This window comes from Drosophila rhopaloa, unplaced genomic scaffold (genome assembly GCF_018152115.1).
Source record: "Drosophila rhopaloa isolate 14029-0021.01 unplaced genomic scaffold, ASM1815211v1 contig_115, whole genome shotgun sequence".
NCBI classification, from domain to species: domain Eukaryota; kingdom Metazoa; phylum Arthropoda; class Insecta; order Diptera; family Drosophilidae; genus Drosophila; species Drosophila rhopaloa.
Genome location: NW_025334990.1, coordinates 7,458,263 through 7,486,148, shown reverse-complemented (window position 1 = coordinate 7,486,148; position 27,886 = coordinate 7,458,263). Strand labels below are relative to the sequence as shown.

General features: G+C 42.4%; 4 protein-coding genes and 5 non-coding genes across 27 annotated transcripts; 5 read left to right on the top strand and 4 right to left on the bottom strand.

The window, feature by feature from the left end:
* LOC108042596 (probable phospholipid-transporting ATPase IA) lies at nucleotides 1-27,788 on the bottom strand. Of its 19 annotated transcripts, none has more exons than XR_006417233.1 (12): nucleotides 25,103-26,249; nucleotides 7,726-7,849; nucleotides 7,444-7,627; nucleotides 7,217-7,377; nucleotides 6,962-7,159; nucleotides 5,218-6,589; nucleotides 4,335-5,141; nucleotides 4,017-4,270; nucleotides 3,860-3,958; nucleotides 851-933; nucleotides 440-623; nucleotides 1-352 (listed from the first exon to the last, which is right to left on the bottom strand). XR_006417233.1 is itself a non-coding variant. In XM_044456483.1 (12 exons), the coding sequence occupies exons 2-12, from the start codon at nucleotides 11,305-11,307 to the stop codon at nucleotides 526-528; spliced, it is 3,822 nt and encodes a 1,273-aa protein (XP_044312418.1). In that variant the 5' UTR covers nucleotides 11,308-11,541; nucleotides 15,389-15,652; the 3' UTR covers nucleotides 1-525. The 19 variants fall into 19 exon arrangements, 18 of the variants coding, with proteins under 18 accessions (XP_044312418.1, XP_044312420.1, XP_044312409.1 ...); XM_044456483.1 differs by lacking the exon at nucleotides 25,103-26,249 and adding exons at nucleotides 10,866-11,541; nucleotides 15,389-15,652 and having other exon boundaries at nucleotides 1-623; XM_044456485.1 differs by lacking the exon at nucleotides 25,103-26,249 and adding an exon at nucleotides 27,318-27,787 and having other exon boundaries at nucleotides 1-623.
* On the bottom strand, nucleotides 8,246-8,998 carry LOC108037142 (protein D2). The gene has a single exon (XM_017113645.2). The coding sequence runs from the start codon at nucleotides 8,887-8,889 to the stop codon at nucleotides 8,308-8,310; it is 582 nt and encodes a 193-aa protein (XP_016969134.1). The 5' UTR covers nucleotides 8,890-8,998; the 3' UTR covers nucleotides 8,246-8,307.
* Nucleotides 16,046-16,119, bottom strand: Trnai-aau. The gene has a single exon. It is a non-coding gene; the product is annotated as a tRNA-Ile (tRNA).
* On the bottom strand, nucleotides 16,799-16,919 carry Trnal-caa. The gene is made up of 2 exons: nucleotides 16,882-16,919; nucleotides 16,799-16,843 (listed from the first exon to the last, which is right to left on the bottom strand). It is a non-coding gene; the product is annotated as a tRNA-Leu (tRNA).
* Trnai-aau lies at nucleotides 17,110-17,183 on the top strand. Its single transcript has one exon. It is a non-coding gene; the product is annotated as a tRNA-Ile (tRNA).
* On the top strand, nucleotides 17,681-17,801 carry Trnal-caa. The gene is made up of 2 exons: nucleotides 17,681-17,718; nucleotides 17,757-17,801. It is a non-coding gene; the product is annotated as a tRNA-Leu (tRNA).
* LOC108040310 lies at nucleotides 18,176-18,840 on the top strand. Its single transcript, XM_017117739.1, has 2 exons — nucleotides 18,176-18,437; nucleotides 18,499-18,840. The coding sequence occupies exons 1-2, from the start codon at nucleotides 18,222-18,224 to the stop codon at nucleotides 18,544-18,546; spliced, it is 264 nt and encodes an 87-aa protein (XP_016973228.1). The 5' UTR covers nucleotides 18,176-18,221; the 3' UTR covers nucleotides 18,547-18,840.
* LOC108040303 (trypsin alpha-3) lies at nucleotides 19,243-20,098 on the top strand. Its single transcript, XM_017117726.2, has one exon. The coding sequence runs from the start codon at nucleotides 19,275-19,277 to the stop codon at nucleotides 20,052-20,054; it is 780 nt and encodes a 259-aa protein (XP_016973215.1). The 5' UTR covers nucleotides 19,243-19,274; the 3' UTR covers nucleotides 20,055-20,098.
* Nucleotides 26,728-26,801, top strand: Trnai-aau. The gene has a single exon. It is a non-coding gene; the product is annotated as a tRNA-Ile (tRNA).
* Nucleotides 27,789-27,886: the final 98 nt, after the last annotated feature.

Sequence of the window (27,886 nt, the reverse complement as noted above, 5' to 3'; positions counted from 1 at the left end):
TACCGTACGAGAAATATGATTTATTTCCTATGAATATCAATGGTTCAGTAACCGAAAAATACAGAACCTTTGCCGACATAAATATGTATTTGAAATTCACAATAATGTAATGCATATGTAGGTACAAATGTTTACAGTTTACTTAGAGATAGACTTTTAAAAAAAGAATGCAAGTCTGAATCCGTATCACAAAGCTGCGCCAAGGACAAGGACAGATACGAAAGACCGAACTCTAGCCTCTTAAATATGTTTTTTTGTTCTCGATCTTACAAAATAAATAACAGCAAAGATAGATAAACGTATATGCGCAATATTCAATGTTGTGAGGCTTCTACGAAATGTTTTCCGATTACTGCAAGTGTAAGACACGTAGAGAATAAATGTGGTGTGTGTTTTTGGCCTACCAGAAATGTGCTCTTATCTGGTGAATTCTAAATACCAATTCAAATCTAAATGTTGACGTAGTTCCTTGCGGTTTCCTATATACATGTGCACCGTGAGATCCGTACTCCCAGCATTTCCGGTTTAGTTTCCCTCGGGCTTTGGCAGATTCGTATCATAAGCACGTATAATGATAGACTGCGGCACAGCTCCGCCCTCCTCCTGGGAAAATGCATAGCCATCTGGGGAGGTAGACAAGGTCGGTTACAATCTGGTAGACAGAAATTATATCACAAGATGTTGTGTATGGAGTCTGTAATGTGTGAGTGTGGTCCCAGTGTCTCATGGTTCTCCTTCTGAAGGAGCCCCTAAGGGGGAGATGCCCCGATACCCGGGATGCGGACCTACTGCTCGAGGAGTCCTAACACTAATTGCTATGTTCCTGGAACTGAGTGGTAGTGGTACTCACGCGATAGTTCTAGCTCCGTTTCGACTCTCGTGTTGGCACGACGGGTAAAGACATTACGTAGCAGCCGGGCCGTTTCCGTGAATCTGTTGGGTTAATTTTTGAGCGGGTCGGTTATGATTTAGTAAAGGGTTTCAATTTCGTGGGGGGAGAGCTTATTATGTTAATTCGGGATGGGTTTCCATTTTGAATTGTTAGCACTTTACACAGTTCTTGCAATTGCGGTTGCAAGATCAATCCGAATTCTACGGAATGGAGATTTTCTGGGGGCTTTTTGCGAAGGAGCATACATATAATCAAATCAGGATGAGAAACGAGGTGTTTACCAAATCGAAGGGGCATGCAAAATACGTAATAAATGGAATAGAGCCTACATACTTTAAAGTTGGCAAATAAAATAAATACGATACGATTCTGGAGATAAAAATTACAACGAATCTTTGACACTACATAAAACAAAAGGTCCTTACAATAAAGTGTTATACAAGTTTCAGGTCCTATCTATTCATATATCACCCTCCTGAGAAGGGGAACCCAGTAAAGACCCCTGTGACTGGGTGATGTGACATAGTGGGTGTGTGGATGTATCGTGTTGTAGGTGTAGATATGAATTTTCAGCTTTATCTACGATTTACTTACACCGAATTATCGATCCCAAGGCATACATGGTACTGCGCACACAGACATTAGCGCAGAAAACGTTCAGAGAAATTTCAAATAAACATTTTTCAAAATTTTGCTGTTGACTCTTTGACTTTTATTAAATTATATATAGTGATTAGTTATTGTTAGGTGTGTTTGGGTTCTGCGAGTAGGTGTTGGGTGTGATTGGTTAAGTCGCTTTGTTGGGTGTTGAGTAATACAAAATAAAACATAAGTACATACAACATAAGTGCAGAGCGGATCGGATCGGATCATATCGGATCGGATTAAATCAATCAGCAGCCATAGAGTTAGTATATATATCATTGGCCGAATTAAGTAGCATGCAAGCTGGGGTGGACGGTGCGGGATACATATATTCAAAACTGATACATACATATCATCTGGGTACCATCACATTCCAATAACGTTGGGATGAGTATGTATATCGGTTGGTTAATCATAGATTGTTTAGTAGGATCGAACGGAACATTCGCGACTGGGTTCGTTAACGTTTTTACAACCTGACAAGTTTCTTAAAAGTGTATGTTATACATCCAGCTAACACATAGGTACGATTAAAAATACATAAAGTAACTCAGCTTGTTGGGAATGACGGAAAACTCAGCTCACAAAAGAACATTCCCTGATTATTGGCCTATCCTACGTGCCTAACCTCCTGGCTACTCCTTAGACACTATCACAGTTGGCAAATAGTTTGTTAGCACATACAGTATGCGATGTATAAAGCCCTAGCATATACACATGGATATATGATATGAACTCGATAGTTCTTAGTAGGTACTCGATGCGAAAACGGGAAATAGTCCCACTCGGAATGCGTATTACGATACTATACAATGCACACTTATCAGATACAGGTTAACACTAGTAAAATAATTCGATTTGCTTTGCCTTCGATGTGGAGCGTAGCCTTCACATGTGCAGAGTGGCCGTCGTGGGGGAAGTGGCGGTGGTCCTGGTACCCCGGGTCTCTGCAAAGGTCAGTCCACCCCCCGCCACTTCTGCCGCTGCCGGTTCCGCTGCTGCTGCTCCGTGTCCACCTCCAGCTCCAGGTTCTCCACCCGCAGGTTCGACTCCACACTGGACCTTGGCTCCGGATTGGTGCGCTGGTCATGAGAGAGCAGGGCGTGGCTGGATCTTATCAACTTGCCGAGGGCGTATCCGAAACCAGAGTCACTAATGTGTTGCATGGGTGCAGGGATTTTGAATGGGTTTATGGATCGATTGAATGCATGGATTGGGATTCAAGGGACAACCATCGCCGTCAGGGATTGATGGGGGATAGAGGAAGACAGAGAGATTACATTTTAGGGAATTTCAATTCATTAGATACTTGCTCATGGTGATGCGGTCGAACATTGAGTAAATCTGATTCTGATTGATGCTGGCTGAATTGTCTTAACTCAATAAAATTGTGTTTGTTTCTTTAAATGGACTGATTTTATTCAATGACAATAGCTAGGCGAGATGACCTCAACACAGCCAATTGTAGCTTCAATTTAAATTTTAATTGCATTCAAAATTGCTCAATAAAGTCTACAAAATGCGTATCAAACTAGATAATTACATAACATTTATGTCTAAAACTGGGTATATTTTATTGGCTAGTTGTGCTATGTTTAAATATGTATTTAGAGATGTTACATATGAATTAACACAGTGAGGGATTAACAAATGACGAGAAGAGAAAGTATTAAACAACTTATCTTACTCTAATCTCTAAAACTATTTACACATTTATCAGCTAAGACTATGTCAGTTTTCCTTGTCTGTTTTTTTTCTTTTAAACCGTTTAATTTGTATTCCGTTTCCTTATTTACACATATCCTGGGTTAACATTTCGTGTTTGTTTTTCTTTGTGTGTTCACTTTTAGGTATATTTGGAGCAATTTTCGTTGGCCAATGTTCAAGATGAGTCTTTCGTTTTACGTAATAAGCACTAACATACATCGAATGTCGAACAAACACAATTCGAGGAGGTGGCAGTGCGATAACGGAATGAATTGGATTAAGTTAATGCATATATGGCCCAAACAAACGCTAAATAATAACTAAGGTAGGATTCCATATTGGTGCAACGACTACAAGAAGCAGGATACTGAGTGCAGGCACATATGTTCAATCAGCCTTGATTCGGGTTGGTAGGATAGGGGTTGTAGAAATATCAACGTCTTAGGGGTCTAGTTAATATTCAGCAAATGCGCAACAATTCAAATTGAAAGTATAGTTTGGTTTTGTTTTTGGACAAACAAAAACTAAATACATATGGAGGTATGTAAGGGACCCTCCGGCCCGGAGGAAAAGCGTGACTACTGGGGTCTGGAAGGCGATTGCTTCGATACTTACGAAGATCGCGGCTCGTTCATCACTTCGGAGATATCGCTGCGTCGGATCTCCGTTTCGCGAACGGCCTCCGTGAGCGTCTTAAACACGGTGTTATGTACCCTGAAACACAAACCAAAGATTCAACTTGAGTTTAATGGTTTAAATCTCATCTACTCACAGTTTGCAGATAACATCTACCAGCAGCGTGGTGATGGGCACCAGCAACAGGCCGAAATAGAAAACTGGCGTCGACAGCAGCTGGATGTCCATGCCGCGGAAGTTGCTGGCGAACTTAAACGTTGGCCACACATGGCTGTAGATCAACAGGAATCCGAACCACAGGACTATGGAGCCCCAAATGGCCAGGTGCGTCAGCCAGGTCCAAGAATTCGTGATGAGTCCGGCCTTCAGGCAAACCGTTACGATCACATACTGCAGGTACAGAAAGATATTTATATTTAATTATATAGAGAGTAAAGATGTTGAAGACCCTTACCGTATACACCAGGTTGCCCATCAACAGATAGTCACTGGTCTTGCCATCGCCCCAGATCACCTCGCTCGAGTAGGCGGCCAGAGGCAGCCAGAAGAGAAACACCGAGTGCAGCAGCGCATTGAATATCCAAATCCAGAACACCTTCACGTTGAATAGCTTCGCATTTTGCGAGGTTTTGTAGAGCATCGGATATCGAAGCATCGTCTCCGCCGTACAGAACTTCTCGAACAGTCCCATTGCAAACGGCGGCATGGCCGTGAAGAGCACGTTATAAAGACCGATGGTCCAGCGCTCAAAGAGGATCTGACCCGACCACCCGGAGTAGTGGGCGAACCACAGTTCAATGACGTACAGGCACACGTTCTTATAGAAGCTGTACAGGATCAGCTTAGAGATCCTCGCGTAGTTCCAAGCCCCATGAACCAGAAGCAATCGCTGTAGATAGCGAAACTGGGCGATAGAGTAATCCGAGGCGCAAGCCGCCTGTAGACCTTCCACTCCAGATATTCCGATGCCCACGTTCGCCTTCTGGATCATGGCCACGTCGTTGGCTCCATCACCGATGGCCAGGGTCACTGCGTTCGTGCTCTGGGTGACCATCTCGACCACCTCGGCCTTTTGCATGGGCGACACTCGACAGCAAATGACCACCCGGCATAGGAGACACAAGTCCTGGAAATCGTTGCGCAGGTCGCAGCTCAAGGCGTATTTTAGGGTGGTGCCATCGATGACCAGTGCCACATTTGCGTCCTTGGCCGACGAGCTCTTGAACTCTCCATAATGACGATGAATGACTTCACGGGTGGCCTGGGGAATAATGTTCATGTTTGAATAGGTCTTTCAAAGGAATTTTATGAAAATAAAATGTTTAAAAACCACTCACATCAAGGCTCTCCTCGTTGAGGATAATGATGTCCATGGAGTGGCTGATCAGCCGGCAGGAGTAGCCAATGTTGATGGCCGTCTCCTGCTTGTCGCCGGTGAGCACCCAAATATAGATGCCAGCGTCCAGCAGGGCAGCAATCGTTTCCGGCACACCATCCTGCAACCGATCCTCGATTGCCGTGGCACCCAATAGACGGAGATTATTCTCAATCAGGTTGGCCGCATCCTCCAGCTTGCTCTCCCGATTCTGCATCGCCACCGAGGCCTTGTGGAAGGTCTGGCGCCACTCCTGGTACACATCCGGCCGTATATCAGCCACCGCCAGGCATAGGGTCCTCAAACCGTCCGAGGCAAACTCCTCTAAATGCCGCAACGTCTGGTCTCGGAAAGCTTGACCCTGGGGAGCCAGCCGCTCGTAGATCACTGTATCCGCTCCCTTGCAAAATAGCTTGATCTTGTTGTCCGGCGTCCGTACAATCAGCGACATGCGCTTCCGCGTGGAGGTGAATTCCAGGACATTCAGCACCTCGTACCGCTTCCGCTCGCCCAGAGCATTGATCTCCACGTACTCCGGTGTGCGCGTATCGAAAATGTAGCCAAATCTCTGGGCACCCTCCACCAGCGCCCGCTCATCCGGACTGGCGGCGTGGTAGATTATGGTGCCGTCCTCCTTGCGCTCGGGTATAACCGTATGGCACACGGACAGCAGCACCAGAAACTCCTCGATCACTGCGGCCGTTTGATGGCGACCCAGGATATTCTGCACCAGCTGCGATTCCTCCGGCGTGCGCTCGGTTTTGTAGACATAACCGGCGATGGAGCACTTCTTGAACTCCATCACGTTCTGCGTGAGTGTGCCCGTCTTGTCCGAGAATATGTACTTGACCATGCCCAGCTCCTCGTTCAGATTAGATGTGCGGGCCATGGCCGGCGTGTTGGACTGCTCGTGGTACATCTCGATGTCGTAGTTGATGAAGATGGCCTGGAGGAATCGCACCAGCTCAAGAGTCACTTGCAGCGAGATAGGGATAAGGTTGTTGTACAGGATGAAGAAGGTAAGCAGATTGTAGCCGAGGCTCCTGGTCTTGAAGTCGCTCAGCGCCAGGTACCAGTCCGTTTCCCAATGTTCCCGCGTCCAGAACAGGTTGCACAGACCGCTGGTGATGCACAGCGAGATGAGGATCATGAACAGCAAGAGGATCTGGGTGTTGGTCAGCTTGTCTACGGTGGAGCGCTTTAATGGTGCCGAGGTAGAGTTCTTCATCAGCTTCGTCTCCTGGCCGGAGTAGACCACAATTCCGAACACCCAAGCCGTGTTTCTTAGAATGGCACCGCGTTGGAGCACCTGATCATTGCCCAAAGCAGCAGGTCTGCAACAAGAAAAGAAAATATTGTGAGTTTTATAGAGAAAATACATATTTAAGATTTTTAAAAAACAGATGCATTCAAGATTACGGAATTCTTAAAGTAATTTACACGAGTAATATAATAAATATACATATTTTAAATAAGAGAGATAAAAACATTTATACAATAAATTATAGTATAAAATCGCACTTGTTTTTGAAATATTCTCATAAACATTACATGAATAAAAGATAAAATCTTACATGGTACAACGTTCCTAAAATAGGTTGTGAAATGTGTATCTAGTTTTGTTTACATCTTTGAAAATTAGTTTGTTTTGTTTTTGTGTTTCTAGAACTATTCCAATAGCCGCTATTTATACATGAATTACTCACTGCTTTCCGGTCTCCTTTAAAACCCCATTAAACTCGTATAAATGCCGGTTGGGCAGCTCGCAGTCGATCCTGCCCTCCAGTCGCTGCAGGTCCTTCGTCTCTAGCAGTCCAGCAGTGGCTGGCAGTCCCTGCCGGATCTTCAGATTCGTCTCACCATCCAGATTGGCCGTCTCTATGAAGCACATGGCTTGCGGCTCACTGTGGGCGAAACGGAGGTGAATTGTCTGCTAATTGGGGTTAACTTTGCGAACTCACCTGGACGACAGGAGAATCAGATCGGCGGGGAAGAAGGTGTTGATCCCCACTTTTATGATATCGCCCACTGTCAGCTCGGACCAACGCACTGTGTTCCAGGAGCCACTATCCAGGCGTTCGATCAATCGATGATTGATCTCATTATCTGCTCGATGTCGTTTCTGATCAGCAATTAACATTAATATATGCATTAGAAGGGTGGGATTACTCCAAGCTTAAGCACTTACAATATCCTCGACTATCTCCTTAATGGCGCTCACCGACAGGATAAACATCAGCGGCACCAAGGTGGTGTATCGACCCGTCGGCGATACATCCGGGATTTGTTGCAGTAAGGCAATTAGCAGGAAAAAGCAGTTCGAATAACGCCGAAACTGCTCGAACAGGAACGCGGGCAAAAAGCTGATAAAACTGCAAGCGTGCGAGAAAAATTGTCGGTTAGTTTGGGCTTAATCCACCAATTTAGGTCGTGATAATTGATAAGTGACAAACGGTGGGCGCTCACTCACCTATATTTCGCCGTCGTTATGCGATTATTACAGTATTTAGAGGGCTGTGGCCCATTAATAATTATGACACGCCTCTCCCCATCATCTGCATCGTAGCCGGCGGACGAGGTGAAGTCCTCATCATCTGGAAGTATTCATTAAAAGGGCGGTTAATGGGTGAAATAATGGGAGTAAGCGGAGCACTACATGTCATTTGGTACTGTGGCCAGCGATGCTTCAATCAACTGCTTATTTTTTGGTGATTAGTTATCGCTTATTATCTGTTGAAAGCTACAATTAATGATAACGATCGTTACATGTTTCATAACTCAATTCGACGATTATCTGTTAAATACTAAAATAAGTGCTTTGAATGTATGTATATATGTATTTATCAGCCGTAACGAAATCTAGAAGGTGATTAATGTCTATTACCTAAATGTAGCTCGAATCATAAACCAAAACAATTCAAATATTATACCTCAACATATATTTAACCAAATAATTAAAAAGCCACAACATAAAATACTTGGAACCAATATCCTTTTTTAAAAATCCTTTCAAACACAAAACAAGTACAGAAACGTGTTACACTTGGCCACTTTATTCGATTTCGTGTTCCACGCTCATAAACTGGGGTGTCCATCGCCACTCCCATTCGGCCTGATAGAAATTGACGGCGATGGGGTTGCCCAAGGCGTACTTCCGCGCAAATCGGTGGCAATTGAACTTGGTGCGACGCGTATTGTCGCCTTCGGGAATGAGGATCTCGTCGAAGTCCAGCTCCAGATACTGCTTGTAGGCCAGGAAGACGATTCGATGGATGCTTTTACCCTCCATGGACCGTCGGTTGTGGTAAGCCGCGAGCGTCTGGCCCAAGGCCACATCGCAGCCCGGAATGTTGCCCACCAGCCAGATGAGCCACTCGCTGTTCGGTGGCACGTCCAGGTCGATCATCATCAGCGTATAGAACCGCTCCAGGTCGGCCTTGAACCGGATGATTGGCTGGTTGACCACCTCGGTAATAACCACAGTTATGCCCGGAGTGATCACAATGTCGCAGGGATATAGCACAGTGATCACCTCCGTGGGTTTGCAGACCAACAGCTTGGGTATGATGTGGTGCTTCTTGAGTTCTGCAACCAGTTTCTTAACTGGACTAACAATCGGGCAGCTCACCAGCATAGTGGACGGACTTTTAAAATTTTGATGAAATAAAAGAGCTAGGCTAGAACACAGCCTGCTTTAATAAAACTAAAGCATTGTGCTAATATCATGAGCGTTATTTTATTAAGATGTTATATTTTATGATGTTGATTAAGAACAAACTTCCAATCAAAACAGATCATTGAAAACAATTTAAAATGCACTAGAAACAACAAATTTTCTGATGTCGCCCCATATAAACCCTTTTTCCTATCACAGTATAATTCTTGATTGGTTTTTCCTTTCTCTATTTAATTTTGTGGGACGTTGGTGTATAAAAAATTGTCCAGATTTGACACTTACGACTCCAACGAATACGCAACGCCTTGTAGACATTTCTCAAGTCCATGTTGACCCGGCGAAAAAGGGCGGGACACCGGAAGCGTCCTGATCGATTCCCAGACGGTGCCGCTACCACCGACTCCACCGTCTCCTCTTCCGCTTCCGCTTCCTCTTCCTCGGGCCCTGGCAGCTCGTCGGATCCAGAATCGCAATCGCCCACGGGCACGAAGGCAATGCTCTCGCCGGCGGTCTCCTCCTGACTCCGCTTGGGAAACCCCAGGATGGAGGACAGCTCCAGGTCACTGGCTCAGCAAGAATAACAAGCCACAAGTGGGCGTGACAGTCGAGAGACGTATAAGAGTAGTTCCGTGGGATGGCGCCTGCGCTCCCTTTTTTCAATCACTGCGTATAAGAAAACACATTTTCCATCCCGTATACGGGGGATTCTGTGGCATGCACATTTGCATATACACACAGCCAGGAAAGTGATTTCTTTGGATAACTATGTGGCCTTTTAATTAAAGTGGTTCTTTAGTTTTTCTTTTCTAGCATCTTGGGCGTATAACCTTTACGCATCCATCACCTGGCAACGTGTCTGGACTAATCTTCCCCTTCAGGTATCGATTTGTCGCAATTATGTTGACTAAGCACGTGATGTACTGGCTTACTGATTAATCGAATTCGATTTCAACAATTGGATGTATTTAGTAATTGCTTTGGTGACACTGATTGACAAGCGATTACTCGCAGTTCCTTCAAAGGTAGATAAATATTTTTCCACATGAGAACACTGTTTTACAACGGCGAACTTTTCACTACGTCCGCTCTCCTGAGCTCCGATACTACGACTGAAATAAAATTTCAACGTGCTCGAAGACCCAGAAAGGACAATGGGATGGGTTAGGTGGGGTTACCCCCTTTTTACGCTCAGGTTGGGAACCCCTTAAGTTCACCCCTCGTCCCCCAAAACTACGTAGTGCATTCTTATAAGAGCTTATAAAGCTTACGAATCATCAGCAAACGCAAAACATTGCGTACCACCCAGGGAGTTTCGGAACGCAGGGGTTTTGTGAATGCAGGAGCAAAAGCGAAAGCGAATGAATTATACTAGCAAAACAAAGAGCGATAAACAAGGGGGAGGAGAACGAGAGAGAACGCGTCTGCGCACTGGAAAAAACCCTTTACAATAAGGGAAATCATAATTGTATAAAAGACTCGACCAAAGACCTACCCCTGACAACCATAATGTCACAATTATCAGTAGAAATTTCTTTAAAAACCGAGATTAGCAACTTGAAAAACAAAATTAAAAAAAACAAATGACCAAAAAAAAGATTTTTTCCGGAAAAATGTCATGACTAACAAAGCGATTTTGTCAACCGGAATTTGGAAGTTATGTTTTTTGCAGTTCTAAAAGCAGTTTTGCAAGATAAACTATTTTCTTGACTCTGGTATTGACGTAGTTCTCAATTTAAGAAACGCGATATTTTAATTAGATTGTTTAAACAGATCTTTAAGTATAGTTTATGACTTGTGATAGGATTTTTGGAATAAGTGTTTGGGGTTTGTTGATCAAGTCTCAGGACTTACAAAAGTAGGATCAAGTTAGAAAGTTGAATTGAAAGAATGTTTTGTATAAGTTGTTGTAATATTGTAGTAGAAAATATAAGAACCTTTTCGTTTTTTCCTTCCTAGGCCAGATTTTTTAAGGAGATTTTTCATGGATATCCTACTGCTCGCCGTTGATGGTTCATTCAGCCTTCGATGAGGATTGCTGCCGTCGGTCTCTGTGACACCACTTCCGCTCCTGGATGGTGACGCCTGATCGGTGTCCTCCGACCGTGCTCCAGGCGGAAGTCTGTCCTCTCCTCCGGACGGAGCGACCTCTGGACCGGTGGTAGCTGTCCGTCGAAGGACTTGGCTCCTCATTCGCCGAACACCGCCGCCAATCCAAGCCTGTAAGCTTGGCCACAAACTCCGGTCCTCGAAGGTGGCTTGGGTGCCGGTCGGATTTTCCACGGACTGACTGTGTCCATTGCGCCCATTTTGGGCGGGGTTGCGATTTCTGCCCGCTCCGTTGTGTCCGCCACTCTCGTTTTTGCCGGAGTCCGCCATTCTTACATGGCTCCGCGACTCGCATGAATCACACTGCAATTACTTCTTCACACTTTCCACTCACTTTCCAGATCTTATCTGCTGCGCCGCGACACGTTTTAATTAGAGACACGTTTTTTAGAGTTCAATCGAAGGACCGCTGAGACTTCTCGCAAGCGCGAAATTCTTTTGCACTTTGGATTTTACGTTCAACTGTCATTTTAATTAATTATTTGCTTGATTTTCAATAGCTTGCTGTGTATACAATGCACATGGAAACAACTGAACACATTTTTTTTAAAGCAATTTTGAAGGGTGAAACCCCGCATATTTACATTTATTTAAACTTGCACGCCAGATTTGGCAGTTACTCAACTTCATTACGCGCAAGCATCTTTTAGTCACTTATATTGCTTTAAGGAAAAATCTTGCTCATTAAATCGTTTAATCATATAATCTACTGACGTGTATGTACATCAAAAAACTCGATCTTTATATTGAAACAGCTGCAGTTATTAACAATGATTCAACAATTTTAACATGGCCCTATATGTGATTCATAAGTCTGATTAAAAGGCTCCGTTGAAATTGTTCTCATTATTAACTAGATATAAATATCAGCGAAGGTTTTTAAAGAAAATCAATACTGAAAAATATAATCAAAAGTGCTCCTAATACCTGATTGTTTGATGCTTTTCGTAAGTGTGTAATTTATATTTTAAATTTTATTTATATTTATTCGAAAAAAAGAAAAAATTCACATGTTTACCCAACTTTTAAAAGTAAAATATTAAAATAAATCAAAAAAATTATAAATCCCATGTGGGCAAACATTTTTTTGATATAACATTTTTTTAAGGGGTGGACAACCAAATTTTTCGGCAGAATAAGTTTTGTTTGGTCAACATCTTATTTTTATATAAATTCTAATCAAATCTATACGTACATAGCGCGGATTTTATGAAAGCGAAAAGAAACCACATGGCTCATTATAACGTCAAACCACAATCGAATTGACCCTGATAACAAGAGAAAATTTATTATTTTTAAGAAGTGAAGAAACGATTTGTTTTTATTTCTAACTTTTTAAGAGGTTGGCAAACATGGACATTTTTTATTTCTTCGAAACAACGACTTTGAAGAAGTGGGCAAACGATTTTTTCTTGAGTAAAATTGAACAAAGTTAACTTTTATGTTTTTGCAAATTTTGAGGATTTCATAATTTTTAAACTATAAATGGACAACAAAAACTACTTTGAGGGCAAACGATTTCAGTCGACAATCTATCACCCTAAAGACTTAGTTTATCTGCAGCTATTTTTTTTCACTGCCCGATATTGATTAACTGTCTACTTCAACCGGTAATTTAATTGTAATTAGGTGCAGATTGGAACTAAACAACCAATCAATAATTCAAAATGCAGCTAAAAAATGGCATTAAGAAATCTGATATCCCTAAATCTATTTACATAGCCGCTTTAAGTCAGTGTCTGTGCAATTTACTTTGGATTAATTAACCCTAACAACCGACTAGCTCCCCCAGGAACCTGGCCTCATGCCGGTAGGTAAACACGACAGGTAGACAGCCATAACAAAAATTAATATACGATTAGGTGCGGGGGTGGGCAGGGTAGTCCAGCGAACATCGACCTCGGAAATCACAAGCTAACGAAGCGCCATTTGGGCTGTCTGCGCTGACCAAGTGATAAAGGAAGTATTCTATTTGCGTGCACTGTACGTGTGAGCTACGTGTTTTCCGGCCATAACTATATGGTCACCCAGAGCAACAACAAAAAACCGAATTATGGCAGCCGCATAGTCATTAAAACGCCCATCAGGGGTTCGATTCAAAAGGATTTTCCGCTGGCGGTGCATGTGTGGGGATTTAGAAATCCCATTCGAATATGGCAACTGCAACTTAGGGTCGTTGGGGTTTATCGATTGCTCCAGTTTCTTGGGAAATACCTTGCATTCTGCGAGCACATATAAGTACCTGTAATCAACTCCTGATGACCTTGATACAAACACACGAACGCAATTACACCTGGGCTGAAAATCGACCAATTTATATACTCAATTGGACATAGAGGGAAATTAGCCTTTAATATTTATAGATTTTTCATAAGTGCAGCTACATTTAGGGAAAATGAAGGAAGCCCGGTGGTAATTCAATTGCCTATTTTCTTATGGAGTCTGACGCAAATTGGTTCAAGTAGATCTATCTCGTAAACAAAAACATATGTGGCTACAAATATATACATATTTGCGACGCTATTAAAATTTATTCTGCCAGCCGCGACGGCGTCTAAAAATACCACCATAGACATAAGAATAAATAGGTATTTTGGATTCATTCCAAGCGAATTTACTTATTTGTGGATTTCTTATAAATCCAACCGAAAGTATGCCAAAAGGGAGTGCATACTGTAAGAAAAACAATCTTTACTGTGGAAAAACAGAACTAATTATATAGCTGTCGTAATTGTCGCAGGCCTGGGATCTTAAATTAAACATTTGGGTTGCACTAAACCGGCAAAACAGTTTAGCACCCGAAACGCAATGAGTTTGGGGAATGTTTTCCCCAACGACAGGTGATAATTATTACCCAGCAGTAATGAGTACAGTACATTTCGTCTGTGCTTGTACTGCTTATCTGAGAAAAGTAAACAGATAGAAAATACACTGAAAACACTCGACAGTGTCACCGCTTTCAGGGGTAAGGTAAAGTCGGATCCTCAAGACGACAAAGGCGTCCACTGACAATCGATACAGAATTATTGGCAATCAACCAACATTACTTAGCTGTGTCATCGTTTGTTTAGTTGGCCCCCTGCGAAAACCCGCATTTCCATGGAACTCCTGCTCACTTGAGTTAAGGCATTTGAGTAATGCTAGGCTAGATTACTACTCTGTCTTCTTATATAAGTATAGGGTGAGTCAAAGTAGAGGTGCTAACCCCTCAAATTTCCCAGCTGCATGGAAAGTGCAGGGCAGCGTGACGAAATTGTCAAGTCATTAGTTTTAATTTTCATGTATTTTTAGCAAAACATGTTTTGTTTTCCCTTCGGCTCTCCATTAATTAATTTTTGTTTGGCAAATGAAAGCAAAAGTGACGAAAATTAATAAAAGAAAAGACTTTCTACACAGCAATGATTTTGGCAACCAATGGGCTGTGATCAGCTGGGGATTAACTATACTATACATCTATACATAGTATGCAAAATATGTGTCACAACGGTGACGAACTGACTCACTGGTGTTTACCTTCGAGTCTGCGGATCTGCGAGTTCCCAGCGCACCAATATATTGATGACATATCGCCCAGCACTTAACGGTTAACACTAACTGATCCGATCTACACACCCCTTCGATTTCTATGGGACGAATGCAATTTACCAGCAAATTAGTTCGCACATGCAACTGCAAATGCGGCTAATGCCCGATAAAAGGGAAAAGACTTGCTAAAAGAGAGCGTAAAACCGATGACGCCAACAAATGGCAAAGAAAACTGGTCTGAACAGCATTTACAATTAACAACAATTGCAATTGCAAAACAAAAGATAGAGCGGTACTTAACATTGAGAGGATCGGGAGAGTGAGAGAGTAGCAGAGTGTAGCGGTACGACAGTGAATCGACTGACTTTCCATGCCATAGTCAATGAATGGATGACAATAAAGCGGGCTTTCAAATTGCTTTTTCCATGCTGTATTTGCCTTTACATAGATAAAAAAGACCACCACCTAGGTTAGTATTTCTGTATTTTTTTAAATAAATGCTAAATTATATTCGATTCGGAAATTCAAATATTATAATTAAACGTTTTTCTTGATGTACATATGTGTGTTTTTATTATCTTCGCGTGTACATTAATACACGAAATCTATATATGGAACCTTAATTGCAAAACATTTTTTTTCACTGTGCACTGTGCTGTACATTTGATTATACAGCTGCTACTCTTCATTGGTCGTAGCATAGCATAGCATATGAAAATCAAACGATAAATTGAAGCGGCAACACTTATTTTCGTGCATATGAAACACGCTGTGGGGTGGTGGTTGTCCATGCAACAAATGTCCCACCCAGCACTCGGATAATTACATTTGACCTTTCGCCGCGCGTTTGTGGGTTTATTCAAATAACCGTCACTAATATCCGAAAGCGATTCGTGTTTCGGATGACTGTGCATCACTGAGATCACCGAAAAGTCACTCGTACATTCTGACTAAGTATCTGATTTACAATATTTACTTTTGCCAGTAACAATTCGCGTTGGCTAAACACGTCGACCTCGTTAACCGGTCCAAAATGCGTCCGTACCGTCCGTTGGCACGACTTTTTGCTTGGCGGTTCAGAAAGCGACTGAAGTACTGAAACGCTGAAAAACCAAACAACTGAGCAGAGAGCGCCGAGTGGCGAAGCAACAGAGCAGCCTGGCATCAAGTGTTTGCCGTTGTGAGGTGAGGGTATTTTGATTTCTGTAGTAGCGGGCGGCGGTGGGTTGCCAGACCTGGGGAAGTAACCGCTCAAGAAATCAATTTCAGCCATAGGTTGGCCTTTTGTTACTGCCCTTTAATGGCTTATCAAGATTTACATACACGCAATACGGTTAGTAATTAGTTATCACACATCTGCATGTCAGAATTGGAAGGCTAGGTGTCAGGCTGACAAATGGTTTGAAAGGACTAAAGAATAAGCTAAATGCTAATCTTCCTTTGGCATTGGTAGGACACCAAAAATTTATAAAAAAAATCTGACTGGCCCATGAGGGGATCGAACCCGCGACCTTCGCGTTATTAGCACGACGCTCTAACCAGCTGAGCTAATGGGCCATGTGTACTTTGCTTCCAAAAGGCTTATAAGTCTGGAAAGCTCAGTCTATTTAACTTTTAAATCCAAAAATCAAACCAAAATCCTATTTAGAAAAGCTTTTGTTTAAACGTTTTATTAATGAATAATGTTTAAATTTTTCTGAATATACATAAATTATTAATTTCTTGAATCATTTTAAAATTTTACTAGAGCTCTTTAAAAAATTAACTTCTAACGCTAAGTGTTGACTCTTGGCGAAAAAATATTTCGACTGATCATTAATTTACCATGAAATAAGATAAATATAATTTATAATAATGAATGACGTTCAACTGACTCACAAATCAGGGAGCTTTCTAATTTGAAACAAACATTTCTAAATCAAACAACAATTCTTAAGAACTTTGCTTTAATCATATGTTACCGCCGTTAGCCAGCTCATAATATTTTTTGTCATTTAGGCTTGGAGAATCACTTGTGTTTGACTACTAAGCAAGTTACCCTAATGCATGCAGATGTCTTACCTTTTTAATAATAAATAAAACTTTAGTTTATAAAAGGTTTCAAAATGGCAGGCAACAAAAAAATTGTTTCTCTATATAAATTTAATATTTTAAAAAAATTTAGTGCGCAAATGAAAAAAACTAATAATATATCTCTAAAGAAGTCCTTACTTACCGTTTAAATTGCAAAAAGATTTGTCAGAAGTGGGATTCGAACCCACGCCCTCAGAGAGGACCAGAACGCTCACACACTTTCGTTCAGAAAGCAAGATTTCAGATCTTGAGTCTGGCGCCTTAGACCGCTCGGCCATCCTGACATATGGCAATGAGCTGTCCGAAGCGCTAGTTGTGTGCGCGTATACAGAGAGTATAACAGTATAAGAACAGTTTTGCTATGTTGTATGACAGTTTCATATAACATAACATTGCACTGTTAATAGTATTACTTGGCAGGTCTGTTAAATCAGGTCTTTACTCTAATACGGCATTTGGCGGAGATTTAAACATGGCCCATTAGCTCAGCTGGTTAGAGCGTCGTGCTAATAACGCGAAGGTCGCGGGTTCGATCCCCTCATGGGCCAGGATGAATTTTTTTGTTCTTTTTTTAATGCACTTTGGAAATTAAAAAGTTAACAAAGGTTTGATAGGACATGTCCCGCTCACTTTTTGTGTTAGCTCATATAAGCTTATCCCAATTATGGACGGCTACTAACGTTATCTCATGCCGTGCACGTTATTACATCAAGTATCCTGCGATGATGTCACTTGGACCGGACGAGGATGATCTAACATGGTCTATTTCTTGCAGGGCAGCTAAGTGAAATGTCAATTCAATTTGCCATCAAGGATGATTGAATTACCCGTCCCTTTAGCTGCTCTATTGCTGCGCGTGTGGGGTATCTTAATTTGCTTTGGCAATCAAGCTAAACGGTTTATTGAGCGATCTTATCTGCGCAACGAGTTGAAAACGCTTTTAGACAATAGAATGGCAAACAGGGAAAATCCTTATTTATGGTGTTTTTTTCTCATTTTGCTTGCGTTACTTAAATCTAGTTTTTGAGCGCTTGCGAAATCAAGTGTCAGGATGGCCGAGCGGTCTAAGGCGCCAGACTCAAGATCTGAAATCTTGCTTTCTGAACGAAAGTGTGTGAGCGTTCTGGTCCTCTCTGAGGGCGTGGGTTCGAATCCCACTTCTGACAAATATTTTTTTTACCCAACCAAAACAAAAAACATGATTTACATATTAAGAAAAATCATACAAAAAATATATAGTTCTTGCTCCTACAATTACCCAAGCAGTTAAAGATGTATTTAACTTTTTCCAAGTCGCAAATACACATTTGTTTGTACTGGATATTTCAACCCGCTTGCATTTTATAAATAGCACTTCTGAAGGTGTTCTACATATATTGAATTGATTAGCTAAAAAGGCAGTGCGGCCTTTCTTGTTTTGTTTAAAAAAATAAAAGGTATAAAATGACTATATATTTTATTTTTACTTTGCCGAAAATGGAAATCAACTATATAACCTGTGGTCACCATTCAAACCCTTTCACTGTATTAGATTTGAAACTGTGATATTATATATAAATATATTTATTTTTCTACCAATTTAAAACATGTCAGAAGAGCAGTCGAGCTTGGCGCTAAAGCCCATACTAATATTGAGAGATGATGAAGAGGAGGAAGATGGAGCGGGAGGTGATGGGGGTGGCGGCGGCGAGGAGGAATCGAAGCCCAAGAAGCACGTCACCTTCAACCGGGTGGTGGAATACTTCACCTATTCGGATAGTTTGACCAGCTGGAAGAGACGCCTAATGTCCGACAACGATTTGGTAAGAATGGAAATACCGCTCCCAAGAATCCCATTTTGAATTATGGACTTATTTTTTTCAGCGACGAAGCATGCCGCCGGAGTCCAAGGCTTGCTTTGCAGAGAACTAAACCCAATTTACGACTCCAGCCCACCACGACGACCATATTGCAAAGGCAACACTGAGCAAACACAAGCCACCAGCGGAAGTTGTTAACTGAACGTGACACTTTTAACCTAATTGGGGAATAAACGGCTGCCCGTATCCTTCCGGGGAGAGGGGTGTGGACCTGTCAGTTGTTTTTAATGCACTTCCCATGTCCTAAAGTTGGCTAGGAGGCGAAGCAAATGGCCAATGAGTTATTCATGATTTGTACTTATTTATATTTTTGTGTGTTCGTATTAAAAGCATCAGCCACTCTGCACTTGTCTACGACTGTTTTGGCCTTCGGTTCAATTCAAAACGCGTAAGTGGCCATGCAATTTACAACGTTTTTCGTGCGCCGAGCGGAAAGAGTAATCTGCATTTGAAATATTTACAATTGGTAAGGCCCAGGCAATCGCTTGAGAGAGTAGAGAATAGATGGATTATGGCCAATTTGAGACGTCAAAACAAGCACGATAAGGTTTAACTCTGCAACTGACCTATCTCACCGAGTCGGTTAGCAAATCGATTGCCAGTTGGTAATTTAATACACCCTTAATCCTGCCAGCACCTGATACCGATGATATATGGCCGTGTCATTTGACTCCCTTATCCGCACGGGCAGAACCCAATGATAATCGTCACTCTGCGACTATAAAAGGCCCTCGAGGGCCGTTAGTTAGCCATCCACAGACGAAGAGCGCCACCACAGACATGTTCCTCCAGATTGTGACTATATTTGCCCTGCTGGCCATCGCTAATGGCGCAGTGACTCCCTTGGGCCTGGAACCTAACTTGCCGCAGGATGGCAGAATTGTGGGAGGCGTAGCCACGTCCATTGCGGATCATCCATGGCAGGTTTCCCTGCAGCGTAATGGTGCCCATTTCTGCGGCGGTTCTATCATCAGCAACAACATCATCGTAAGCGCCGCCCACTGCCTGATTTCTCCGTCCACGGCCTCCAATCTTCGGATTAGAGCTGGCTCCAATAACAGAAACTATGGAGGCGTTCTCATCCAGGTGGCTGCCATTAAGGTCCATGAGGGCTACAACACGGCAAGCAAGGTCAACGATATTGGAGTGGTGCGTCTGCAGTCGATGCTGACCTTTGGCTCCACCATCAGGGCCATTGCGATGGCCAGTGTGACACCATCTCACGGAGTGGCGGCCAGCATTTCGGGCTGGGGAAAGACCACTTATGGCGGCTCCTCCTCATCGACGCTGCTTTATGTGGACACCAAAATCGTTGGACGTACGCAATGCGGCAGCTCCACCTATGGATATGGTTCCTCGATCATGACGACCATGATATGTGCGGCGGCGGCCGACAAGGATGCGTGCCAGGGTGACTCTGGCGGACCTCTGGTATCCGGGGGTCAGCTCGTCGGCATCGTCTCCTGGGGAAAGGAGTGCGCTCTGGCCAATTTTCCTGGCGTGTTTGCCAATGTGGCCGAATTGCGGAACTGGGTCCTTCAGGCCCAGAACACTGTCTAGCTTAAGTTAAGCACAATAAAAACCAACTCGTAGTTGTAAATGCAGCTGGCAGGGCTTTCTTTTCTACTGCTGCTTCCGCTCATTTGACTGCTCAACAGCAGTGACTTGTGAATCCACTCCTCAATGCCACACATACGGCAACAGCACGTGCCCTTCCTGTGGGCCATGCCGCTCGTACATTCAATCTGGGTCAGTCCGCAGGGGTTGGCAACTGGGTGGGGCCTTAAATTCAGGCGGGGAATTGCTGTGGGACAATAGCAAGCCAGTTACAGGGTTTGCATACTCAACGCCCAGTACAGAGTCGTGTGACATATCTGTGGCATGGAAAATCTCATTCTTTTTAATTTGCGCATTTTTGAATTATTTTTTTTATACTGATTTAAGTGAGCTCCTTTTGTGAAATTTTTGATACCTCAAATGAAGATTATAGCTCTTAAATTGAGTTTGCTCTAATAATTTTTTTTGAAAAGATTTTATTTGAAGATTTTATGATTCAGAAATTCAGTTTTATTTTTATGCAAATAAGTAGACTATACGACCATTATATAGCTGTCAAAGGATCAATTGCTTCCTCCGGCAGTATGTGGGTATTTGTTAGGAAACAAAGAGGTTATAATTTTATTTCCCTTTTTTCCCGATTGTTCTTATGAGAGCTACAACATGAGATTAATACCTGCAACAGATAGCAGACTTTTTGCAAAATGTAGTTATATCCATTACTCGTAGAGTAAAAGGGTATATTGTATTCGTGCAAAAGTATGTAACAGGTAAAAGGAAGCGTTTCCGACCCTATAAAGTATATATATTCTTGTTCAGGATCACTAGCCGAGTCGATCTAGCCATGTCCGTCTGTCCGTAGGAATGCTGAGATCTCGGAAACTATAAAAGCTGGAAGATTGGCATTTTGCATGTAGATTTTAGGCGTTCCTACGCAGCGCAAAATGGTGCCACGCCCCCTCTGACGCCCACAAGCCACAAGCTGTGGCCACAGTTTTGATGCTATTATGAAAATTTTAATTGATATGTATTTGTTTCGTCAATACCTATCGATTGGCCTAATAAAAGTTTGCCACGCCCACTCTAACGCCAAAAAACCCATTAAACGCTTAAGCCTGGCTAGCGCCTACTTTTCCGCCTTTCATGGCCCGTGGTACCAATGTCTTGGGGTATATGGCGCAATACAATAGCATGTTTATATTAAGTTGTTTAGCTGAGTAATGGGTATCTAAAAGTTTTAAAACTAAAGTTTGCGTAGAATCTGACAGATGGACGATCAAACAGACATGGTCAGATCAATTCGCCTGTATATACTCCAGTATACCTTTTTCTGGAGTCATTTATCTATATTCAAGAAGCCATCTGTTTAACGTTGTGTATACTCTTTTATATTTTGTTCAGAAATTTGGACTCTGAAGATTTTAATCAGCATCAAACGTTGATAAAATTGCGAACATATTACATAAAATATTATTCCCATGTGACACATTTACGTTATGTTTTTATCGGAAATTAGTTTCTCTCTTGTTGATTTCAAAAGTTAATGGAATTCGATGGAAGGCTTTATAAGGAGCAAAAGATTCGTATCGAGCCTCAGTTCAGTTTAGCCGCTTGGGTAGAATGTTTATAAATACAAAATGTGTATGTTTTTTAAATTGTTCGGAATAATTCTTATTTTGACTGTCGTAAAGACATCAAGAGCAGATATACCGGACTGCGAATTCTCCGAAACCATTTCTAGCTCCCATTTGAAAAATGTTAACGACACCTTTATGCTTAATGGACGCTACATCCCTGCCAATCTCGTTGGAATATACGATTTCACAGAGCTGAGTAATGGATCCAAGAAGTTGGTTGATAAACATTTAAGAGCCTGTATCTGCAAAGAAAGGCCATGTGTCAAGTTCTGTTGTCCCCGCAAGAATTTGACGGTTGATGGACAGTGCAATAATGATATAAATATTCTCGACAAAACCGTGATATGGGATCGATTTGAGCTTTGCGACGAGGTGCTTGAACTGATGGAAGATGAGTTCACGATGTTTAAGGTTTGCCTTTCTATCCGCCATTTGTTTCTGCGTTTCTAATAAAAACTGTTTAGAACGGAACCTTACTTCTCCACACGGTAAACAAGTATTTCTACCAAGATGATTACTGCCTCTATCCCCAGTTAAACTCGGATTTTCCAAAGTCCATATGGATTGTTTTCCACAACTGCAGACCTAGACTTCCTCCATGGATCTTGGAGAGTAAGAACAGCCATCTACGACCACTAGTCTTAGGATTTTATGTGATTTTCCAGACATTTTCTTGACATATTGTCAAAAATCAATTCTGATTGATTTTGTTTTATGATAAACAAAAAGAAAGAGAACAAGAAAGGAAAGCTAACTTCGGGCGGAGCCGAAGTTGATATACCCTTGCAGAATATTATGTACATTATATTCTCCAAAATTATTCACAAGATGCATTCTTAATACTCATCAAAAATCCCAACTTCCTAACTTTAAAAACACCAAAGTTATGGCATTTCCAATCGTTCAGTTATATGGCAGCTATAGGATATAGTCGGCCGATCCTTATGAAATTTAATAGGTCGGATTGATTGGCCAAAAATAAAACTCACAGAAAATCCCAACTTCCTAACTTAACAAACACCAAAGTTATGGCATTTCCGATCAATCAGATATATGGCGGCTATAAGATATAGTCGGCCGATCCTTATGATATTTGGTAGGTCGGATTGATTGGCCAAATATAAAACCCATAGAAAATCCCAGCTTCCTAACTTTACAAACACCAAAGTTATGGCATTTCCGATCAATCAGTTATATGGCAGCTATAGGATATAGTCGGCCGATCCTTATGAAATTTGGTAGGTCGGATTGATTGGCCAAGTATAACACCCATATAAAATCCCAACTTCCTAACTTTACAAACACCAAAGTTATGGCATTTCCGATCAATCAGTTATATGGCAGCTATAGGATATAGTCGGCCGATCCCGGCCGTTCCGACTTATATACTGCGTGCAAAGGAAAGAAGGGTGTGTGCAAAGTTTCAATTCGATAGCTTTAAAACTGAGAGACTAGTTTGCGTAGAAACAGACAGACGGACAGACAGACGGACAGACGGACAGACGGACATGGCTATATCAACTCAGGAGGTGATCCTGATCAAGAATATATATACTTTATAGGGTCGGAGATGTCTCCTTCACTGCGTTGCACACTTTTGACCAAAATTATAATACCCTCTGCAAGGGTATAATTATGGCAGTCAAAGTTTATGTAGACTTGCAGGTTCCCCTCTACTTTTAACATATTGTACATATTACAAAATATCTAGACAAAATCCGAAATATTTAGACCAAAAATGCGAAATCACATAAAACCCGAGTTCTAATAATATGTGTTTCCTTATAATCTTTCTTTCTGATTATGTTCCCCCAGTAATATTGATATCGATAGTATGCTATATCCTCACTATCGCAGTATATCTTTACGTTAAGGTGCTCTTGAATGAATTGGGAAAGTGCCTAGTCAGCTGCATGTTTAGCATGTCAATATGGAACTTTATCTTTGCACTGGATGAGTTAAATTTATTACAGGGTATTTGCGCTCTAGCAGGTTAGTTGTTAAAATTCGATAAAATTATTACATGAATGAGCATACTAACATTCGTTGCTTTCTCTCAGCTTACAGTAAATACTTCTTCTATGTGGCATTTCATATATGGTTCTCTGTTATCAGCTACCATTTGTGGAAATGGATCACTTCGCTCAATCGACACGAGCCTCGATATCTGTGTCTGAAATACAACGCCTTTGTTTGGGGCACCACTGCCATTCCGACAGGAGTCATTTTTGTGATGAATAAAGTTTGGGAGAAGGATCTCCAAAAATGGAATTGGATGCCCTTAATGGGATTTTCTGTCTGCGCGGTAAAAGGCATGTATTAGTTGGAACTTAATTTAAAGTGACACCTTATCTAGCTAAATTTTGTCTTTTATTTTTTCCACCCACAGTCTGGCACTTATCCTCCTGGGTGTACTATGATTTTCCGATTCTGATACTAAGCATTTTCAATGGGATTATGTTCAGTCTGACGGCGATTTACATTAGGAAAGTGAAGAGGGAAATTAAGAATTGTACCCGAAAGGAGAGGACAACATCTTGCCTGGATCTCAACATTGAGACGTAGGATTCTTTTAGAATTTTTTAACTATGCTGATACTCTATATATATTCCTATTTCAGTTTCTTAGTGTTTCTGAGGTTATTTTTCACAATGGGCGTATCCGTGATCGTGCTTCCTATTTTGAAGTTTGTGCTGGAATATAATTCTTTTCCGAAATATATATTTATAAATGCAGTTATTTACGTTCATTCCGCCTCAGGCATAATTGTTTTTGTGATGCTTGTTCTAAGGCGCAGCACCTTTAGGTTGCTGATGGATAGGTAAGTCCTCATATTAATACTAGCCCTTTTATTAATATATTTTCGCCCAAGCAGATTTCATAGAAAATAAAGGAAACGGTGTCTCAACGCTTTAAACAACGCTCAAACTGCATTGCTGAGGGGATTTTAAATCGTCCTTATAAAGTATACGAATTATTCTTTCAGTTTTACAACTGTTGCTGGTAACAAAATAAAGTATCGACAGACGATTTGTAATTGCAAAAAAATCAACAATTAAAAAATATATATCTTGTTAATGCCGCAATCACTCAAAAATAGGTAGAGTAAACGTATAGAGCAGGTTAATCGAAAAAAATGGCCTTTAAACAAATGAAGCTGTTGGCAAACAAATCTCCGGGAGGCATTGGCAGTGAAAAACCGCACCCTCGCTCCGCCTTTTCTACAGACTACGTGGCGCCAACGGTATTGATCCAAAACTACAAAAGAGAAGCGACAAAGTCGGGAGATGATGGCTGAGCCCATGCCCCGGCCCACTAGCAGCATCTACAGCAACCTACAGATGGTGACTATAGCCTATGGAATTCCATGGATTCTTGGGAATTCAGATGCCACCCCAACTGCCACTCACTCACCTTCGTACTCTGTGCGCTTCCTTCGCAGCAATGAGGCGGTCATTCGCAGGCCCCGATGGGCCAGGACAGAAACCCGACTCCTGCCGCTCTGCCGTGATAGGATGGAGCCCTTGGAGTCCTTGCGGTTGGACGACCGTCGACGGGAGGAGAGAGTCCCCGCCGCAGAGGTGGACACGGAGGCTGGCGGCTGTAGACCAGAGATCGGGGTCACCGGGGTATTGGGCGTGTCCGAGTCGATGAAGCCCAGGTTGCTGTTGGCACTGTTCAGGTGGATGCTGGTGTGATCCGTTGGTCCACAAAGCGTTACGCTGCCACCACTATGGACACTATGCGACACGGAGGCGGCCAGCTGCTCATCCAGGCCATCCGAGGCGCGGGGCGTCAGGTGCTCCAGGGATTCGAAATCGCGGTTAATGGCCGGCGGCATCGAGTGCCGGAACCAGGAATCCTGGCGTTGCTGCGCCACGCGTTGTTGCCGACGGCGCTGGCTGGCCGAAGATCCCGACAGATTCCGCAAACGTCCATCAGGATCGCCCATAGTTCCAAGATCCGGACTGCGGAGCTCCAGGCTCTGGCGCTGGTAATTGCCCGACATGTCGGGTTCTCCAATCAGGGATTTGCTCCCAAGGCACTATTTGGTCAGGGTTCAAAGTCTGCAGGCACTCTCAAGGCACTTGTGGCTACTAACTCGTCCTCCAATCTCGTTACGTAAGGGCTTTAACCTCTGACTTGGTGGGGGGTTCCATGGTTGTCTCCAAAACAACTTCCTTTACCAAATTCACATTCCCATTTCGTGGGCCTTGACTCTGACAGGTGTTGAGAACCGGAACAACTGGCAAACCAAACGCTGCCATTAGTCGAGCGACTTTAAAGGACTGAATTCCGGCTAATACATCAAAAATTCATTGCAGTTCTGACATTCAGGGGTAATGGTGTTTACTTGTCACGCATATCAAGTCGGGGCACGCTTTGGCTGGTGGAGATACCAGTATCTATATACTTTCAAGTGCCTTTATTGCCAGGAATCAATCTTCGTAGCATAAATCTGTGACAGTATAAATAATTAAAGCGTCGTTCAAGGCGGAAACCTTCAGATTATCGAACTGCACTCCCGACTTGAAGTGCCCGACTGCAGTGCTAAATTGAGTATTTACACCTCTCCAATTACGCTACGCCGTAATTGCAAAAAGTACGAAAAGGAGTGGGATTACGGGGCCGCTTTCAACGATTTCCCACGGCAATGGCAAAACAGTTGCTGCTGGCGGAAAGGGCCGCAGCCGAACAAAAAAACACGTCCAAACCGAACCGAAGTCAAAAGCCAACTGCGGATCGTCCGCAGGAAAAAAGGAAAAGGGACAGCCCACAGTCGCCTTCGGTCCACGAATACCCGAGCCCTTTAGCCGAAGCCGATGTGGACTATGAGGAGTTTTCAAAAATATATGTGTCGCCCAGAGGACTACCCGCTGCTCGTATGTGGGGCAAGCATTAAATAAACTACGAGATAAATTGGGTAACTATGAAAATGCGACTGTTTATATTTTACATTTTCCAGGCGAGAGTATGCAACAACCAATGCTTACTGCTTTCCCTAACTTAAGTTTATTCTGGCCACAACGAGTCACCGCGGCCCATTAGCTCAGCTGGTTAGAGCGTCGTGCTAATAACGCGAAGGTCGCGGGTTCGATCCCCTCATGGGCCAACTCTAAATTTTTTTTTATTAATAGTTTTTTTTTAAACATTGATGTTGACTTGGTATCCAGGTGCTGTAAAAGTAATCTTATCGTTATATTGTTATATTGTCTGCGGCAGAGATTCACATAATTTTTTATCAATATTTGCTGGTGAATTCTATTTTTGGGAGGCGTAAAAATGGTTCACACACACAACATCTGAGCTTTGTGCATACATAAGTTTTTATAATGATTTTAAATGTTAATGTTAACTAAATTTTTCGCAGACTTTCATATATAAAGTTTTATTAAAACCTCTATTAACCCTGTAGTTTGCGTAACCGGTGAATCATGAAGAATGAACAACGTACATTCATAATTATTATAAATTATTTTTTTTTCATAGCACCATGTTTTGATAACGGTTCATGGTCTAGAATTATGACTGTAGAAGATTAAGCCTAGAAAGCAACACATTCACCGGAACAAACAACTTATTGGCTTCAGAAGCTAGAACCGTCACATCTTGTGGGAGGTTTACTTACAGGTATTCAGGAGGCCGGGTTCGGGGAACTCGTTGCGGCGGTAAGACAGGCGAAGGCGTGAAATGGAGGGCATAGCTTCCTATCGAGCAACTGGTGACCGAACATAAACATCCGAGACAATCGCCGAATGAACTGCCAAGAAAAGTGCGGCCCTTGTTTGGCTTCTGTTTCTGTGTGTATTTCCACACAATCCGTTCAGTTTATTTCCTCGAAGAAGGGAAAACGATTTATGCCAGCAAACATAAATGCCTACACAACACTTCCACAAATATAAAGTGAATAATGTTCGTATATAGATTGATAAGGGACTAAACAAAGCCGTAACTTGAGCGATAAGGTCCGCTCACACTTCCTCACTCGGTTTTTTCTATCTTAACTTGTAACTTGCTCGGTTTTAACGCTGTACGTATTTATTATTAACGTAAACACGAGTCGCGACGCCGCTTGTTTTTACCTTTTATATTGCTTTTTATTGTTCACATTGGCTTTTCTGCAGATCTGGCAGCGCCGGCACTAACAGCTGCTCGCTTTTTATCGAAAATCGTCAGTGGATATGAATTCAAAAAATC